A 19,902-nucleotide genomic window follows, 5' to 3' on the forward strand; every position below is an offset into this window, starting at 1 on the left:
TTTTTCAACTCTGTTATATTTTCCTCTACAAGTTCAACACAATTGTATCTAAGTGCAAACAATGATGTTAGTTTGGGAACTTTACAATTACTTAATTTACATGCTAACCTAAATTCACATCAACTTAAATGATTAGTCAAGATGTAGCTAGAACTCATCCGTTGCCATTGTGCACCAAGGGAAGTGTTCTCAGTAGCATAATGAAGTTTAAAGAAAGGAGAAATCTTTCACTAGAAATCTTGAAAGAAGGTGTTAGTAACCACGTGTCATCAGCATTAGCAACCTCAAACTGAATGAAAATTGATCGTGGGACTCTGTACCCTCTGCTCTCTGCCACTTGGGTCATATATTAACATTGGCACCTGATTAACTCTCAAAACCGTCTCTTCTTTTGATTAAATCCCAAGACATCTTTTATATAATCAGTAATGATTTCCTGAAATCTGTCCCAAAAGACAGATCCTAATGCTCTTTTGGTGACTACAAAATTCCTCTTGTTTATGCTGGAAAAATGTTTGCCCTTTACTCTATTTATACTTTCTGGCTTGATCTTTTACAAACACTGGCTTAAAACTTCCATATTTGGTGAAGAGGGAATAAGTGATTACTCTTAAACTTGATTTCTGTTTTACATGCTTTCTGTGTTTGGAACAAGGTATAAATACGCATTCTCATTACTGACTATTACTGTTACTACAATCCATTGAATCTCCTTAGAACATATCCTTCCCTTAAATCATCTTCCAGGTTGATTTCAGTCTATGCTAATACTGGGCTGAGTCCCAGAAAAAAATATTTGCTTTAATGTTTAAATATTGAATGTTATGATAAGGGGAAATAGCGATATAGAGAAGATAATGTATTAAAAATGGAATTTCAGAGAGTTTTTAATACTTGATTTAAAACCTATACATCAGCTTATATTAAATTTAAATTTAAATAATTGGGTGCAAATCTATTTTAAGTGAAGATGCTATATTCAGTCTATTATTGTATTTTATTCTATAGGGCACATTTACTATCTTCCCGCTGTAATAGACAGCTTCATTCAAGGATAATGCTCTGTTAAAAAATGCAAAATTCTGTGACTTATAAGAACAAACATTTATTTCTTATTCCAGGGTGTCTTTCACTCTCTGTATTGGCTTCAGGTCAACCCCACATATGTTACTCTCCTTTTGGGAACATAGTCTACTTGAGACATGATCTTCTACTGTAAAAGGAAGGAAGGGCCAGAGAACTGAAAAAGCACGTCATGATTCTTAAACCCTTGCTCAGAACTGACACACTGTTATGTCTGCTTGTGTTTTATTAGGCAAGGCAAGTCACATGATGAAGTCCACATTGGTGGGGTGGGAAGTATAATCCATCTAGAGTGATACATGCAAGCAGAGAGAGGAGAGAGTGAATCATGAGCAAATAATACAGTCCATCAATTTGTCTTCAAACTTTTGATGCAATTAAATATATAGTTAGTACAAATAGTAATTGTCTATATTGACTCTTATTTTGTAATAAGTTCTTTCTTAAGGCTACACTTGATGTAGGATACCTCATCGAAACAGAACTCAGAGTTTGTTACTATAATTATGTCCATTTTACAGACTGAAAAACTGAGGCTTGGTGTTGCCTACAAGATATTTAATGCTGGATGGTACATGATCAAGTCAAGTAACTTAGGAACAGTACCTATATGGGTTAGTTTGAATTATTCAGAAAGCTAATCCAAACAAGTACTGGTACAGGTAGTTCATCTGGAAAATGATTTCTGATAACATAAAGGAAGGATGTAGGAAGCAAGCCAGGGAAGGGAGAAGAGAAAATAGTGGTACTATTCTGGGCCATTCCGAGTTTAATATCCCCAGTAATCCTTGATGAGCCTTCAAGAACATGCCCATCAGTTGTTCTGTCCCCCATTTACTGAGGATTGTACCTAGGGAAGTTAAATCTCTGTCACTTCTTGGCTGTGTCACAGATGGGCCTACCAAATTCCCCTAGATCTGGAAAAAGTCTTAATGCAAAGAAGCAGAAATGTGGATGCTTTAGGTGGGATATCTTCAACATCACAGAATCTGCTCACAGTTAGACGTAAACTCAGCATTGGACCAAGGAAATAAAGCATGAGACATTAAATATACCTACTATACCATTTTCTTAATCTTTACTCCATAGTGCAAGTTTAGCAAATGCATCTCGTGATTTACATATCTCTTTATAATATACCCCAAAAAGGATTCTGTGTTTGAGCCTTTGTGTATAAAGCATCTCATTGACATACACATTTGGAAGTGGCTATTGTGCACTTTGGCTGATTGCTTTCCTTTGTATTGGCAAAGAACTGTTTTACAATCCAATAGCATAAGTAAATATATACCATGGAATGATGATTTTTTAATTTTTTAGTAGAGAAAGTTAATATTTTAAAATTAAAATGGGCTGTATTGAGATATGAAACAGGTATCTGGTTAGCGCTTAGACCAGTATCCGAGTGATTAATTTCACCTCCAAATTACATCACAGACCTTGGGATCTTATTTTTATTTATTCTGCCATAATTAGTTCAGTGTTATTATGGTTTTACAAAAATAAGTTATCTTTTCCTTCAAAAATAAGTAGTGACACACTACCAAAACATATTTCAAGCCTGCATACTAATTAATAATAACTTATTTTTACCATAACAAGTTTACACCCACATAGTCACATTCAAACAAGATGAGATATTTGAAATCACTTTATAAATTATAATGAACCACAGAAATATTAATTGTCTCCTTCCTTCATTCTTACTAAGCACAGATTTCATTTTCTAGACATGAGGAGATATAATTTATACTAATACTATTTCATATTTTTTCCTTATTTTCAAATCAAGAGGACTCTATTTGCTGCAGAGTTATAAATCATGCTTTAAAAATCTTATTAATTGTTAATATGACTGCAACCTAGAAATTGTGTCTCTTTTACAAGATAATGCAATTTATACAGATTGTCCATAGGAAGTAGTAGTACATCTTGGAATAAAGGTTAATAAGTTTTCTCTATTTTTTTCTTTAATTTTTTCAGTATTAATATGTATCATAAGTCTCTCAATTTAGCCTTAACATTTCTGTACCATGATGCAGATTGACACAATGAGACACAGAAGAATTAAGTAACTTGCCTAAGGTCATAGACCTTGTGAGAAGTGGAGCTGGGATATGAACCCAGGCTACTTGATGCTGGAAAGGATGCATTTAATCACTGACCTACATTGTATCTGATACATATTCTTAGTGTCAGCATGGAATTTGAAGGGAACAAGAATGAACCATTCATACCATATACCAAAATGGCACTCTGTTTTCTAAGTTATGCTACCTAGTACCTTTTTGTACACTCTTGCAGTTCTGATTTATCTCCTACTTTAATATGATATTTCTTCCTCATTCCTTGTGGTTATTATGCTCTATTCCATGATAACTTCTATAAATGTACATAAAAATATTTCTACAGTTCCTACATTGTGTTTTTCATACATATGGTGTCATTGATTATTTTCGTGAGTGCACAATTATGTGATTATGTAAGGTTCTAGTCATTTATCGTAATATAGTGTAAATTCTGTGATTAAGTAGCAGGGGATGGGAGATGAGAACTTTTATCCAGTATGAGCTGACACAGCTGTTCAAATTATTTTCTGGGTCCATCACCTCCCTATAATAAAAAGCAATTGACCTATTTGAGAAAGAAGCAACATTTGCAGGGGAGGTGAAGGATCGGACAGGTCATCCATAGCATTTTGTGTGGTGTTGAAAGCCACAACAGTAATGAAAGATGAAGTGAAGAGCAATTTCATCATATTCCAGAATGTAATTTACCCAGAAAAGTCAAGACAGATATTTTTTTAATTACTATTACTATTTTTTAATTCTATATAGTGATGAAAATAAATACAGGAATTCCAAGGACAAATTTTGGGAGAAGATATTGAAAAGTGATTTTATACAGAGTGGGTGCTCCATGGATATTTTTGGAAATGAGTTGATGATTAAGACCGAAGATTTATAATTAACAGAGCAGTTTAAGCATTATGGTGAAGTGGAGGGAAAAACATTGGCCTGGGACTTAGTAGATCTGGGATTTAATTATAGCATTGATTAATCATTTGATTTATTCAACCAACTCTTAAGTGTCTGTTTGTGCTTGATCCGAAGAGAGAGAGTGTTCTAGACATATTCCTGGGGCTGCTTGAACAAAGGACTAAAGTAAGAAAGTATGTGGCTTATTCATGGAGACATTTGGCTTGTGTGGACCTGGTAGGTATGTGGGTAGAAGAGTAAAGAATTTGTGTGAGTGCCAGTAGGCATGACGGATATTAAGTTTAGAAAAGTATTTGGAATCAAATTATAAAAGCCTTTATTTGCCATTCTAAATAAGCTGGCCTTTAACCTCAGGACAAGCATTTCTCAAACTTGAATAATGACTCGAGAGTTACTTATTTGGTTACTAGATGAATGATGAAGCCATTATTTTCAGGAAGAAGAAGATTATGTGACTTTATTTGGGAAGATGAATGATATTGTTAGGGTACCTACAGGACATCTAAGTAGAGGTATTAACTTGAGTCAGCTCTGTCAGTGTGAAACTCAGGACATTAATCAAGATGAAAAATAAAGATTTAGGTATCAGTGTCATCAGTATCCATATGTAGTGGTGGTTGGGGTGTGGTGAGAAGTCACTTTGTTTAGGGAGAATAAATGTAGTGAACCAAGACAAGTACCCTGGGGCATTGCCAGTATTACCAGGGTGAATGGTAAAGAAGCAGTGAGACAGATCAGGAGACAGCCCTTTTGTTGGAAGGAGAACCAGAAGACCGTAATATTTCAGAAGATTGGAAAGCTTGCGTACTCTTTCTTATAACATCATTCACAACAGAGGCTTCAGTTACTACCTGCCAGTTGGCTTGTATCTTCCAAATCTTTATTTTCAGCTCAGATTACTCTCTTGCACTTCAGACTCTTACATCCAGTTGCCTACTCTACATATTTTTTCTTTTTGTCTCAAAACACCAGAAAGTCGGTATTTCCCAGTTCCTCCCATACCCACATTATAGATACAGATCCAAGTTCTCTTCTTCCTGGGACCTCAAAACTCCAATTTTAGTAGGAGTTTTGGCTGTACCCCTCCCAAATCCCTTACCTCTACATATAATCAATAACCAGTTCTTTTTTTTAGGGGAAAAAAAAAGATTTTATGTATTTATTTGACAGAGAGACTGCGAGAGAGGGAACACAAGCTGTGGGTAGGAGGGATGGGGTGGGGAGCATCAGAAAGAGGCAGAGGGAGAAGCAAGCTCCCGGCTGAGCAAGGAACCCAGGACTCTGGGATCATGTCCTGAGCTGAAGGTAGGCCTTTAATGAACTGAGCCACTCAGGTGCCCGAATCAACACTTTTTTTTGCCTGCATTTACCTCTCTCTAGCCCCACTGCAATTCACCAATATAGGCCATGGTTTATAATATATATTATGTGATACATAATTACATAAAATTCATTGTTAAAACCAAACCAGGGGTGCCTCGGCTGGTTCAGTCAGTCAAGTATGCGACTCTTGATCTCAGGGTTGTTAGTTCAAGCCCCACACTGGGTGGAGGGATTACTTAAAATCATTTTAAAAGTAAACAGTGCTATGGTGAGTGCTGTAGATTGTGTGAGACTGAGGATTCACAGACCTATACCCCTGAAGCAAATAACACATTATATGTTAATAAAATTTTTTAAAAGTAGTTAAAAAAAGTAAAATAAATTTAAAAAACAGAAACCAGTATTGCCATTTCCCTACTTAAAATTCTGCTTTGGTTTCTAACTGCCTTCTGGCTAAGGTTTGAGTCTCTTCCTAATTTGGTTAATTACTTCTCTTTTTCCTAAACTTATCTCACCACTTTGGTCCTCTTCCTCCTCCTTCTCTTGTTCCTTGAACATACCATACTCCTCTCATATCCTGGTAGTTGTACCTGCTTTTTTTTATTGTCTGGGGTTCTTTTTCACCTTGTCTGCTTCTATATTCTTAATTAAGGTTCAGAACTCAGCTGAGATAACACTTCATCAAGGAAGCACTGGCTTTTTCAAGTTAGGTTCCTTTCTATATGCTTTTGACAAAACCCTGTATTTTCTTTAGCAAAGAACTTTACCTGTGTGTCCGCTATATATTTGTTTTGTGTGTGTCCGTTTCTCTCACTATGCAGTAAAGTCAAAAGGGTAAGAACTTTATCTTTTATACAGTTGTATTCCTACCCCCTTGTAGATACCAGTGTATATTTGTCACTGGACTTAAGAGCCTTCAAGAGGAAAGATTATGTATTAATTTCCATTGATGCTATAAAAATTATCTTAATTTAAAGGCAACTTAAAACAACTCCTATTTATTATCTAACAGCTCTTCAGATCTCAAATCTGAAATTGACTTCACTGAGCTAAAATTAAGGAACATCAGAGCTATGTGCCTTCTAGAGACTGCAGGGGAGAATCTATTTATTATCTTTTCCATTTTGGAGGATGCCCACATTCTTGGGCTCATGGCCCTCTTCTTCCATTTTCAAAACCAGCCACACTCGATCCAGTCCTTGTCAAACTGCGTTCTTTCAGATTGTCCCTCTTATGCTGCCCTCTTCCGCTTTGAAGGGCGCAATAATTACATTGGTGATTACATTGGTCCACGCCGGATTACCGAAGATAGTTTCCCTATCAAAAATTACCTGATTACCAAATCTAATTTCATCTGCACCCTTAATTCTCTTTGCCATAACAAAGAGTTTTAAAATACTTTAACTTACTGTAAAACAAATGAATTTTAACAAAACTTATTCAGAAATTCTGGGGATTGGGACATGAACCTTTTTTAAAGGACCATTTTTCTCTCCATAGAATTAGTATCTGCAAAGCACAAAAGTCAGAAGTCTGAAAAGTAAATCTGGTCTTCATTAACTTAAAACACCTTTAATGAGCACTATTGTGTAACATATTCTGTGCTAAGTGCTGGGAATAGTTAGACAGTCACTGTCTTGAAATCTAGACTGTCTTGAAATCTGTCACTGTCTTGAAAATTAGAAAGGATATAGATAATATTAACAACTTTTGTAGGTGAGGAGCAGTAAAAACTGTACTACATTGATTGTAGAGTGAGCCAGAAGTAAGGAAATCTCTTTGACACTCTTTTTCTCTTCTTTGTGCAGTAATTTAATTATTTTAGACCTCCTCATTATGAAATAACCACGAATGTCACCTTCGGCCCTCACATTCTGTAATCCTATGATCAAAAGCTATTACTCAGATTTAACAGAAAGCATTTTTCATGCCATTCTCCATTCTACTCTCCTCCACTTTGCATTGCCATTTTGAAGCATTAATAACATGTTAAATCCATTTTCTAACTATTTCTTGAGTTTGGGGCCTTCCTTCTTAATGTCCCACAGTAGCACATAACCATAATCCCTTCTAGAAAATGTCTTCCCTGACATCCATAAGGCTACATATCCCTTTATTTATGCTCCTGTAATATCCTTTGAATATATGTATCCTTGCTTATAATGCTTATAATGTTTATCCTCAATCTTCCACATTTCTCATTACCCTTTTTCTCATTTTTGGTGGAATCAGAGAATAGAGACCCTGTTACCCCCCCCCCCCCCCATATTACTGATAGTCCTCTCATTAAAGTGAAATAAACTCATATACCTTTGTAATTTCTTCACTATATGTGTATCTAAACTGTTATCAACTCTAATATCCCCTTCTAGTTCTAAATTTGTATTTTCTGGGTCACTTAAGTGATGAGGATTTTCAGTTAACATACTAACTAGCACCCAAAGAAATGCCATTTTCTAAAATGTCTTCCTGGCATAGATTACAATGAACTGGCCTGTGGAATGAGGATAATTCATGATGTTTATATAACTGGGTTGTTTTTCTGTTTTGGTTTCTCAGTGCTTCTACTCACATTGGCTTATCTGATCACATACATAGGGTCATATCTTGGAGGCTCTCCACGATCTCACTCCCAACTTCCTTTGTAATTTCATCCCATGCTATTCCCTCCTTCCTACTTTAGAGTGCAGCAAAAGTGAATTAAGTATAATGAAGAGCATGCTTTTTTTTTTTTTTTAAGTATAGATGATGCACTTTGTTACATTAGTTTCAGGTGTACAACTTAGTTATCTGACAAGTTTATACATGATGCTGTGTTGACCACAAGTGTAGCTACCATCTGTCCCATAACATTGCTATTACAATATCATTGACTGTATTCCTTATGCTCTGCTTTTTATTCCTGGGACTTACTCACTCTGAAACTATATCTCCGGCTCCCCTTTACCATGTTGCCCAGCCTCCTTGCCTCTGGCAACCATCAGTTTGTTCTCTGTATTTATAGTTTTGATTTTGCTTCTTGTTTGTTTATTCATTTTTTTAGATGACATTTACGACTGGGATCATACAATGTTACTGTATTCTTTATGCCCGCAATCTTGTCTTAAAGATTCATCTTTCCTGGGGTGCCTGGGCAGCCCAGTGGGTTAAACCTCTGCCTTCGGCTCAGGTCATGATCTCAGGGTCCTGGGATCGAGTCCCACATCGGGCTCTCTGCTCAGCAGGGAGCCTGCTTCCCCCTCTCCCTGCCTGCTGCTCTGCCTACTTGTGATCTCTCTCTGTCAAATAAATAAATAAAATCTTTTCTAAAAAGCTTAAAAAAAAGATTCATCTTTCCCTTTGCATCTTTTTTTTCTTCTTTTTTTTTTTTTTCCTTTTGGCTCCACCTACTAGACTTAACTTAGCCAATCCCTTCTAGAAAATGTCTTCCCTGACTGACATCCATAAGGCTACATATCCCTTTATTTATGCTCCTATAATATCCTTTGAATATATGTTCCTTGCTTATATAAAATGTTTAATATTTATCTAGCATACGTCTGTATTTTACAAGGTTGTGAACTGTGGTAAAAACAGAGTTCCATTTACCTTCTCAGTAACCTCTAAAATGACCAACAGATACTGGGTATTCTGTAATTAATTATTTTTTGTAAATGATTATTCTATAAATTACTACATAAACAGATGGTTTCATTGCATCTTAAAAACAGCTCCATGAGTTAAAAGGCAATTAATATCTTTATTTCACAGATAAAGAGACCAAGGTCAGGCAATTCTAAGGCCACCATTCTCATAAGTCCTGCACTGGGACTGGAAGCCTATTCCCCTGATTTAATGTTCTCTCAGTTTGCCACCATCATTTTTGTGCAGTAACTCACTCTTGTAAATCATGAATATTACAATTTAATTATCCTACATTTATAGAAGACTGAGGGTCTCAGGAATATAAAAGTTACTAACAGGGCAAAAGGTCATTGCAATAATTTTAGAAAATATGAAGGACCAGATTTATTGGACAAAAAAATGACTTTATTAGAAAGGGTTAATTAATTCTGAGACAAAATACAATTTTTATGTCATGGTAGAAAGCTAATTTTATGAGTTTTCCCCATAGAGAGAATAAAATAAAATGTTGGTCACTTTTTGCAATTTATGAAGTGCAGTTCTTCACTCCTTGACATCTTCAGGGAACAGTTTTCAAGTAAATTTTTCTAACAGAGATTTTGTTCTTTGCTATTCACATTAATATACTCGGGCATATTTTTATTAGTAAAAGAAAATCAGTTATAAACAAACTCTAAACGAAACAAAATAGAATATGTGTTTCTTGAAATGACTAGACAGGAATATATAATCATTTCCTAGTAAAACAGATTTCACTTTGTTCTTTTCTAATTCTCTTTATTGTTGATTTTATATTTATATCTCTTACTATAGACCATGTCTGTAATCACATACATTTTATTAAGGTATTAAAATAATCTCCATAAGCTCTATGGCAATTTATCATATATGTACATTTATGTATATCCACTTTACATTAACTATGGATATATAAGTGATTGTGCTTGAAAGTATCAACTTTTAGGGACATGTAGGTGGCTCAGTCATTTGAGCATATGACTCTTGGTTTCAGCGAAGTCCTGGGATCAAGCCCCCTGTCAAGTACCCTGCTCAGCAGGGAGTCTGCTTTTCTCTCTCCCTCTTTCTCTGCCCCATCCCCTCTCATGTTCTCTCTTTCTCTCTCAAATAAACAGATAAATCTTTAAAAATAAATAAAAGGGTCAGGGCCCCTGGGTAGCTCAGTGGGTTAAGCCTCTGCCTTCAGTTCGAGTTGTGGTCTCAGGGTCCTGGGATCCAGCCCCACTTCTGGCTCTCTGCTCAGCGGGGATCCTGCTTGCCTGTCTCTCTTTGCCTGCTGCTCTACCTGCTTGTGATCTCTCTCTGTCAAATAAAATCTTAAAAAATAAATAAATAAATAAATAAATAAATAAATAAATGGGTCAACTTTTAGGTTACATGGGAAATAACAATGGAAATGGATAGACTTAAATGTATAAAAATATATGGGGTACCTGGATAGCTCATTCTGTTATGTGTCTGCCTTCTCAAGATCCTGGAATCAACTCCCACATTGGGCTCCCTGCTCAGTGGGGAGCCTGCTTCTCCCTCTTCCATTCCCCCTGCTTCTGCACTCTCTCTCTGTCAAATAAATAAATACAATCTTTAAAAAAAATAAAATAAATATTTAAAAATTTAGCATAATAAAAATGAAATGAAAATTAAAAGACATACAACCACTTGGGAATATATATTCATTCACTGACTAAGAGTAAATAGCTTAATTAATAATAGTGATTCTTAACTTGGATTTCATGGTAACAGGAACCTTCTGCAGAGAGGTCAGTGAACCCTAAGAAATATGTAAATATGTCTGTATAGGCATTTTTTAATATTGAGAAGGGTCATTATTTCTATCAGATAATCCAATGGAGTCCACAACTTGAAAAGTTTAAGAATTACTGATTTATAATCTCATCCCCATTAATTGTAAAATATCAAGAGCTCAATAGATATGTGAGCAAAGGCTATAAACAAGTATTTTTTAAAAGATTTTATTTATTTATTTGACAGAGAGAGAGATCTCAAGTAGGCAGAGAGACAGGCAGAGAGAGGGAGGGAAGCAGGCTCCCTGCTGAGCAGAGAGCCCGATGTGGGGCTCGATCCCAGGACCCTGAGATCATGACCTGAGCCGAAGGCAGCGGCTTAACCCACTGAGCCACCCAGGTGCCCCTATAAACAAGTATTTTGACAAAAGTGGAAACATGCAGAATAAATTTTGAAAACGTGTCCTACTTCATTAGTAATCAAACAGATTCAAATTAAGATGAGAACCAACTATCTCCTTATATCTAATAAAGCCACAAGCACTTTAAAAGTGAAAGCAACAAAACTCCTATCAGCAGCATAACCCCATTCTTTGTAGTACCACTAAAAATAGGTACGGCCACTGGGAAAGCAATATGACAATATTTAGTAAAAGCCACAAACATTTTTTTAATGCTGACCCAATTATTTATTCTGTGACAATTATACACCAGAAGCTGAGAGTGCATGAAAATGTTCATTATGGTGAAACCTCTAATAACAAACAAAAGGAAATGGCAACTAATATATTTATGATAAAATAAATTTAAAAGGTAGAATATTATTGTAGTTATATAAAATACATGTCTATGGGGATTGTAATGATGAGCAGACACAAAACTTTGGGGTGATTTTTTAATAATCAATGTTAATATTAATTTTAATATTAACAAATTTAAGTATTTTTTGAATTTTTTCATAATGTTAATCTATGACAAAAATTGAGCACTAAATATCAACTAGTAAATATAACAACATTATTATTTAAAATATTAATGAATGAATCACCTGACATCTTAAGAAAGTTCAGTTTTCCAATCTGGATAAATCTGAATAAATCCATGTAGGCATTCAGGTTGTAGACTATAAAATTCCAGAATGTCATTCACATTAAGTTACAGCATACACAGAATTCTTTGGATTGTTTAAAATAGAGGCTCTCAAATAATGGTTATTTTTGTATTTGTGTTAATACATTCAACTTTTGTGACTTTTATTATCTTATGCCATTCTATATTATCTATGAAAGTATAATGTGAACTGCTTAATGTGAAGATCCATGGACTTTGATTCAAATAATCTATACCAGGTTCATCTGTGTCACTTACTAGCTTTATTCCTTCCGAGCTTGTATTTTTTTGTTTTTTTTTTTAATTTTTATTTTTTTAACATCTTAATTTAATTTTATTTTTTTCAGTGTTCCAAGATTCATTGTTTATACACCACACCCAGTGGTGTGTGGAATTCTGTGTATGCTGTAACTTAATGTGAATGACATTCTGGAATTTTATAGTCTACAACCTGAATGCCTACATGGATTTATTCAGATTTACCCAGATTGGGAAAACTGAACTTTCTTAAGATGTCAGATGCAATATGTGCCCTCCATAATACCCACCTCCAGGCTCACCTATCCCCCCTCCCCTCTCCCTTCCAAAACCCTCAGTTTGTATGCAGCCATCAGAAAGGAGGAATACCTAACTTTTGTATCATATGGACAGGACTGGAAGAGATTATGCTGAGTGAAATAAATCAAGCAGAGAAAGTCAATTATCATATGGTTTCACTTACTTGTGGAACATAAGGAATGACATGAAGGACATTAGGAGAAGGAAAGGAAAAGTGAATTGGGGGAAATCGGAGGAGGAGATAAAGCACAAGAGACTGGACTCCAAGTTTGTATTTTTTAATGGATAAAATGCCAAATTACATATGGATTGAGAGGACATGTAAAACAGCTCTGTGAACAATAAAACACTAATAAATGATATATATTGTATAATAATAAAGCCAGTTATATTAATATTTACCATGTTAAAACAAATGTTATATAGCAAAATAAAACAAGCAGGTAATTCATTAAAGGTATATTTTTCTTATATTAAAAGTGAAAGAAGTGAAAAAGAAGACCTAGTGATATTTGTATGACAAAATTCACTTTCAGTGCTGTTGACACAATAGGTACATACTCTTCTGCACATAATGTCAGGGTTTCCCTCCCACCTTCAAGCCTACCTAAAAATTACTCTTTGTACATATAATCGAAACCCATAAAAATATTGCATTACTACCTACTTTTCACTGAAAAGTACGTGGAACATATCTCTTCAGGTATCTTCCTATTCAACTTTTGGTGAAGATGGTTGGGCATGTTTTACAACTTTTAAATGTGTGCTTTCAAATGACTCATTTACTCTCCCATATCTGACAGGATTTGCATGCACATGTAGGGAAAAATTACTGGAATTGCAAATAATATTATTAACACAGGAAAATGTGTATCTCTCATTGAGAAATAAATGTATTGGCAAGTCTTCCTACAACAAGTCCATGAAAACGGTTAAAAATTGACCATTTGAAATGTTCTGTTTATGTATTTCATTATTATCAAAGGATAGTATTGAATTTAGGGAAGTATATTCACAAAAGGCTAGATTAGTTTCAGAAGCTATTACTATATATTTTTATTGATTCATACTGTCACCAAAGAAAAAACCTCCATACGGTAGCTATGAATTATCTTGTACTGGATGGGTAATCCTGATATTTGCCCACATGCAGTGTAGTTTGTGGACCCACACAATTAAATAAGAAGAAAAGTATTTTGTGATGCTAAATAAAATTTTCTCATCTAGGAGAACAGTTTTAGGTTTCTTATTTATCCACTCTTATTTCATATCACTTAAGAGTATCCACTTATAGAATAATAATTTGCTTTACTGATAAACACATTTTCTTAGTACATGGATACATTTGTCATAGAAAATGATTCTTTACTATGGATCATCCTTTTTCAGGAAAAGCAGTCAAGATTTATTGCTGAAAAAGAATCCAAGACCAAATAAGGTTATTTTGTTGGGACATTTCTATAAGGGTTCTTTTGACCCAATGTAAATAAAATATAAAACCTCTCCATTTTAAGTCTCAGATGCACTCATTTATTGAACATTAATTAATATGATTGCATTTACAGTAATTTAAAGGTACCCTTTGGCCTTTAAAAAAGGTTTTCAAAGAGTCAAGATTGATTATTTTTCTGCCCATTTAATTCCATAATAATTTACAACTTGAAAAAAAATAGAATTTTTAGAAGCATTAATTCTGTGAAGCTGTTTTCTTAATAATTTTCCACTGTAATCTATTGGTGAAAGAAGTCTTTGGAGATTTTCCCTCTGAGTATTTATATGTAATCTATGAAGGGTGTCATTTGCATTTTGATTTGAAATTTCCTGACTTTTGGATGAAAAGAGATACTAAAAATTGTGGAGTTGTAAGATGTCCTTCCTCTAAAGTGTTTGCGTATTTATTAAATATTTGCTGAAGTCTTAGTTTGTGCAGACAATGCTAGGTTCTGGGATACAAAACCATGTTCGTGATCATAAGGAAACCTCTCCTATAATGGGAGGTGGCTATGCAGGGGGGCCCATGTTAGAGTTGGCAGTATTGCAAAAGCAGGGAAAATCATTTCACGTGGTCTGTAAGAGGAAAAGCTCAGGAATAACTTTTCAGAAGAAATAACAGATAATAGGCTCTTCTGATTATGCTAGAGTATCTATTCACCATAGGAGGATAAGTAATATTTCCTTTATTCAGAAGAGACTACTTTTCTATAATGCCTTTATACAGTATTTGAATGAGCATAAATTTGACTGGATCAATTATTTTAGACATCTCATTTTTTTAGTTTGGATGCCCAATACCAATATCACTTGTGTTTAATTTCATTATTGATAAATTTAACACCACATATAAAATAACATTGATATGTAATAATTGAGAGTTATTTTTGTTGTAAAATGTGATATTCAGAATTCTTTCTTAACTCTTAAATCTTTCTTAAATTTTACATTATAGATGAAAGAGAAGATGTTCAAAAGAAAACATTCACAAAATGGATAAATGCACAGTTTTCTAAGGTAAGAATATTTTATTACTTCTAAGATATAAGGTAAGTGACTGATTTTCAAAATGAACTATGTACTGGGTAAATGTAAATGTCCATATTGTTTTTCTCTTCGTGTCATTGTTTTAGCTGTGCAAGTTCGGAAACGTTACGCTGACTTTTAATTAAGGAAGCAGCAGTAGAATACACATAAAGAGAAATTATTGAATTAGATAAAATATATCTTTGAATCTTAGTGATAAGATTAATTACATCAGTCATCCAAGGATTGTAACTGCAATTTTCCACCAAGTAGCTAGTATATGTTACACAGTAGCAGAAGACATAAGGGGATTTTTACTGTCTGAAAGTGATAATATTTTTGTCCTTCTTAGTCTTTCCTAGTTCAAGAAAAACTGATACAACTGCCTTGGGTCTATTTGGCCCCTATCACTTAGGGCACGTGTCAAATAATTTAAAATAAGAAGTTTATCCTCTTTTTCTGCAGGCATCAACCCATAATATTAACAATATTTATTTATTTTATACATGCAAATTAATTTATAATCCATAGACAGCACAACTCTGGATAATTATATGTGAACACAGGGTAAAATATTCTTACTTTGAAAACTAGCATTAAGAGTACCATGTAAAGAGCTTTATATACATTTTGAGGTTAGAAAGACTTGCATTTACATTTAATTAACTCTGAATTTCAGCAAATCAGTGCTTTGTGAACTATTTTTGTACAGTCATTTATACATGTACACATATATATTGGGTGTTTACCTGAAGAATCAACACCCAATGATTGAAATATAAAGCTAGTAAAATATGGTCCCTATATTCAAGCTTTAAGAGGAGCAAAAATGGCTGATAATGGTCATTTCATGTGATTGTGAGGATTAACAGGGTCAGGATATGTGAAGATTCCTACCACAATGCCTAAAAGTCTTAATATATGCAGATCACTTTCTCCATGGGTCTGTCTTGTTTTATAAAAGTTTTGATAATGAATCCAAAACAATCCACTGAGAGGTGCAGTATAAAAAGTGTTCCCATTACCATTATAAAAGGTTTTCAAGTATCACCCATTGTTTGTGGTATTTGATAGCAGAATTTTGCCAGGTAGTCTTTACCATGTTAGCAAGAAGTAAAGTTACTGAATTTTAACTAAGGAAATTTCATTTCTATTTACTTACTGAATTGACAATTAATGAATTGCTATTACAGAACTTTATTTTTTTTATTATGTTCAATTAGCCATTATGGAAGTTTAAATAATAAACTTAAAAAAAGGAATACTATTTTAAAAATCTCAACTTTTTTTGAACTAAGTGGATAGAAATAATAAAAAAAAGTTATAACACTACTGAAGGAGAAGAAATGAAAAATAAACTCAGAAGTATGCACAATTGGAATTTTTAATTTCAGAGTATGTTTACCTGATGGTTGTATATGCTTTAATTGCTAAATTTACTGGTCTCATTAAAATCTTCTTAATTTTGAAAGTTCAAAACAGTCAATAGATACAAGCTTTCAAACAAATATACGGACAAATCAGAATCATAAAGAGATCTTTTGAAATAATAAATGTGACATAATACTCTGAATCTTTGAATTAAATCAATGAGTTGTTTTAATAAGGTATATAGATGAAACTGAGACAAACACTGCAAATTCTCATTCCCACAAATCTAAATAGGTCATTACTCTCTGTACATTGACATTTCAAGTATCATTTACCACAATTCACATTCTAATATACAAACCATAGTTTGATATGCTGTCTTCTTTGAATACATTGTTGGCACTGCCTTAGAGCAATTTTCCCCTATCTTTATGAGTGCCCATATTTTAAAGGCTGCAAAATAATTACATGCATGAGTGCATTGACTGTTTTTTCCTAAGTATCCCCTCCTCCAAACCCAACTTCTACTTCCTTCATTTGTTTTATAAGTGTTCTCCCTCAGCCTATTAAAATTGGATCAGGAGAGTCACCGAAGTTTCATATTTGAACATATAGTAGATGACAGGAATAGAAATAAATGTTTATAAAGACAGGAAAATGTATTTAGAGATAAAATATATATATGTGTGTGTTGATTTTTCATTTAGAAAACCTTAAAATATATTTTCCATGTTATCTGATTCTTTTTCTAGTCAGGACTTCAAGTAATGACTGAGTTTTTGTATCTAATTTTGAGAATTAAGAAAAGGCCAATTGATTCAGTTTAAGCCCATTGATGATACCAAAAGATAAACATAGCACATATGTCACTTAGCACATATTTATTGTGTTATTACATGGTGTTCAGCACAATTCTAGGCCTGTAGGAGACACAGGATTAGTTGAAGTTGAATCTTCAGATCTCATGTAACCTACGTGTTTGGGGGATACTGGATTATTGCTAAATGGAGTAGCAGAATGGGCAGTGGTGAGAGATAGCAGTACTGCAGGCTAGAATGAATCTGAAAACCTTTATGAAGAAAGTTGTACCTGATAGACTCTAAAAGAAGGATCGTCAAAGAGAAAAACACTCTTCACTGAGATAATTGGAAACCACTGAAAGCAGGAATATGTTTTCTTTGTAACCCCAATGATCAGTACCAGTGTACTAACTAAATATACTAAATGCATTTTGGACAATAGTACAGAAATTAAGTATCTGCTAAGTTTAAGGAAAAAGGAAAAATTCTAAATGAAAAAGAATGTGTTGAAGAGGACTTTAAAAAGAAAAAGCAGTGACAAATTATCATTGGTGTGGTAAATTAGAGTAACACACAAAAAATAATAAAAATCAATAGGATGATTTAAAGTGTTTAACAGTGAGGCTCACACATTCATTTGTATAATGTTTGTAAAATAAAAAGAGACTACAAAGTAGTTCCCTATTATTATGTAAAATTATATAAGGAATACTTAAGGAAGAAAATATGATTAAAGAAAGTCTTATCATTTTGTGTCAATTGAAGCCAAATGTACCTTTGTAGTAAATCCAACTGATTTCTCACTTTCCTAGTACCGTTTTAAAATAGACCCTGTCTCTTCTTCAAAATAGGTCTTCTACTAACATTCAATTCCAAAAATTTTTACTAGAACATGATTTATCACATCTATTCTATAAAGATAAGCAAACATTATTTTCCTCCACATAAACACAAAGCCATTGTTAGGTAAGATTAATTCAAGGTAAATATTCTATTCGTGTAATTTGTAGATCTTTTATAATCCTAAAACTGTTTACTGTTTATGACATATATAATTCCCATAATAAGAATTACACAGGTTCATTCACACAAGCTTATTTAAGGAAAGTACACTTTAAATTATGACCAAAAATAATCTTTTCATAAAACTTGCTTGATGTTTGTGTTGGAGAAAAAGCAATCTGTAGGGGAAAATACTTACTACTAGATCAATTGAAAGATTTAAACCATCTCCCAGTGAGTTATATGCCAGTTTTGATCCTACATTGGATTTAGTGATTATCTTTATTTCTATCCTCTGAATACACTTTTCTGTATGATCCTTCCAAAAGGAGTAGACAACTTGATATTTTATTTAAATGAAGTAGAAATATGTAATTAGTTTTATCTATGAACTTCACAAGGGCCTATGATATGATAATGCATTTATGTCTTCATTGCTACAACAATACATATTTATAACTAAAAAGCCAGATTTTACCCTCTTGGGATAATGATAGCACAAGGCAGAATTAACTGGTATAACAAACTTTTCCCAAGAATTTATTATTATTTATATCCTAGCCAGCATGATAAGCCTGATGTCATGCAAATTAACACCAAAATTGTGAATCAGTAAACCAGGCTTCTTTACACAGCTCTCTATCATGAAGCCTTTGAGGAAATAATTATATTCGCACTTGAATTCACTTTGGAAAGAAAGGTAAACATAAAATAAAAAATTCTTTGAGTCTTGTTTTCCTTATATGTCCATGTCTACTTTGTAAGAAAACATATACTAAAAGGGATTTGTAAATATTAATACATAAACATAAAATATTGCCATTTTTTTTTTTTTGCTGTGTAGTATATTTTCTGAATTGAAGGAATTCTATATAGAAACTTTTCCTTGATGCCTGCTCACGTCTTTTTGGTTTTGGCTACTTTCTTTGGATGGAAGAAGGAAGATAGAACATTTATTTATGTTTTATTATCCTGCTACACTCTGTATGCCAATCCATGCCGTTAACACATACATATGCACAAACAGGCATGGACACACACTCAGTTTAAAATGAATCAAATGGTTTCATTATGCAAAAGGAAGATAATGAGACTTAGAAACAAGTGAAAGAGGTGACAGTATATGTATATTTCCTCTGTGTCAATTTGAAACTTATATATAACTAACAAATTTATATAGGACTGTTACTCAAAGGGCTTGATTTAACAGAGGTGATAGATTAGAAATATTGTGTCATGGGAGGGTCATCATAGATATAAAGTCATCGTTATGCCCCTGGCTTCCTGTTTCTCCCTACTAATTGATTCCAGAAAGAATTAGATTACTATAGAAGATGAAGGGCAATGCACTATATCTCTGATCATGATAAGCAGCTATTGGGAAGAAAATTTTCCTTTGCCCTTCAATGTTCTTCTGGCTGGTCTAAGAATTAAATTGATATGAGACAGATTAACAGGAGAAAAAAACCAAAGGTAAATCACATGCACAAGGAAGACCAATGATAAAATGGATATCCAAAGAAATAACCAAGGCCTGCAGCTTTTATACATTTTAGACAAAGGAAATGACAGGATAAAGAAAAACCTATGTTTGGTAGTTTCAAATGGTAAGGAATTCTACAGAATTTGGGCTAGAGTAATAAGTCAGTAAAAGCAACAAAGTTTGTTTATACAACCTCTTGTTTTGTATGGCTTCTTTAGCCCTGAATTCCCTGTCTCTTATGGTAAGAGCATCTCTTTATCTCTTGGTAC

At 33.7% G+C, this 19,902-nt stretch overlaps 1 protein-coding gene across 1 annotated transcript in view; it reads left to right on the forward strand.

Annotated features, from left to right (window-relative positions):
• Positions 1 to 19,902, forward strand: part of DMD (dystrophin) — a 1,970,015-nt gene that overhangs the window by 79,976 nt on the left and 1,870,137 nt on the right. Inside the window, exon 2 of the mRNA XM_059385278.1 lies at positions 14,907 to 14,968. Coding sequence (XP_059241261.1) covers positions 14,907 to 14,968 — 62 coding nt within the window. The remainder of the gene's footprint in view (positions 1 to 14,906; positions 14,969 to 19,902) is intronic.

The sequence above is a fragment of the Mustela nigripes genome, chromosome X (genome assembly GCF_022355385.1).
Source record: "Mustela nigripes isolate SB6536 chromosome X, MUSNIG.SB6536, whole genome shotgun sequence".
Taxonomy (NCBI): Eukaryota; Metazoa; Chordata; class Mammalia; order Carnivora; family Mustelidae; genus Mustela; species Mustela nigripes.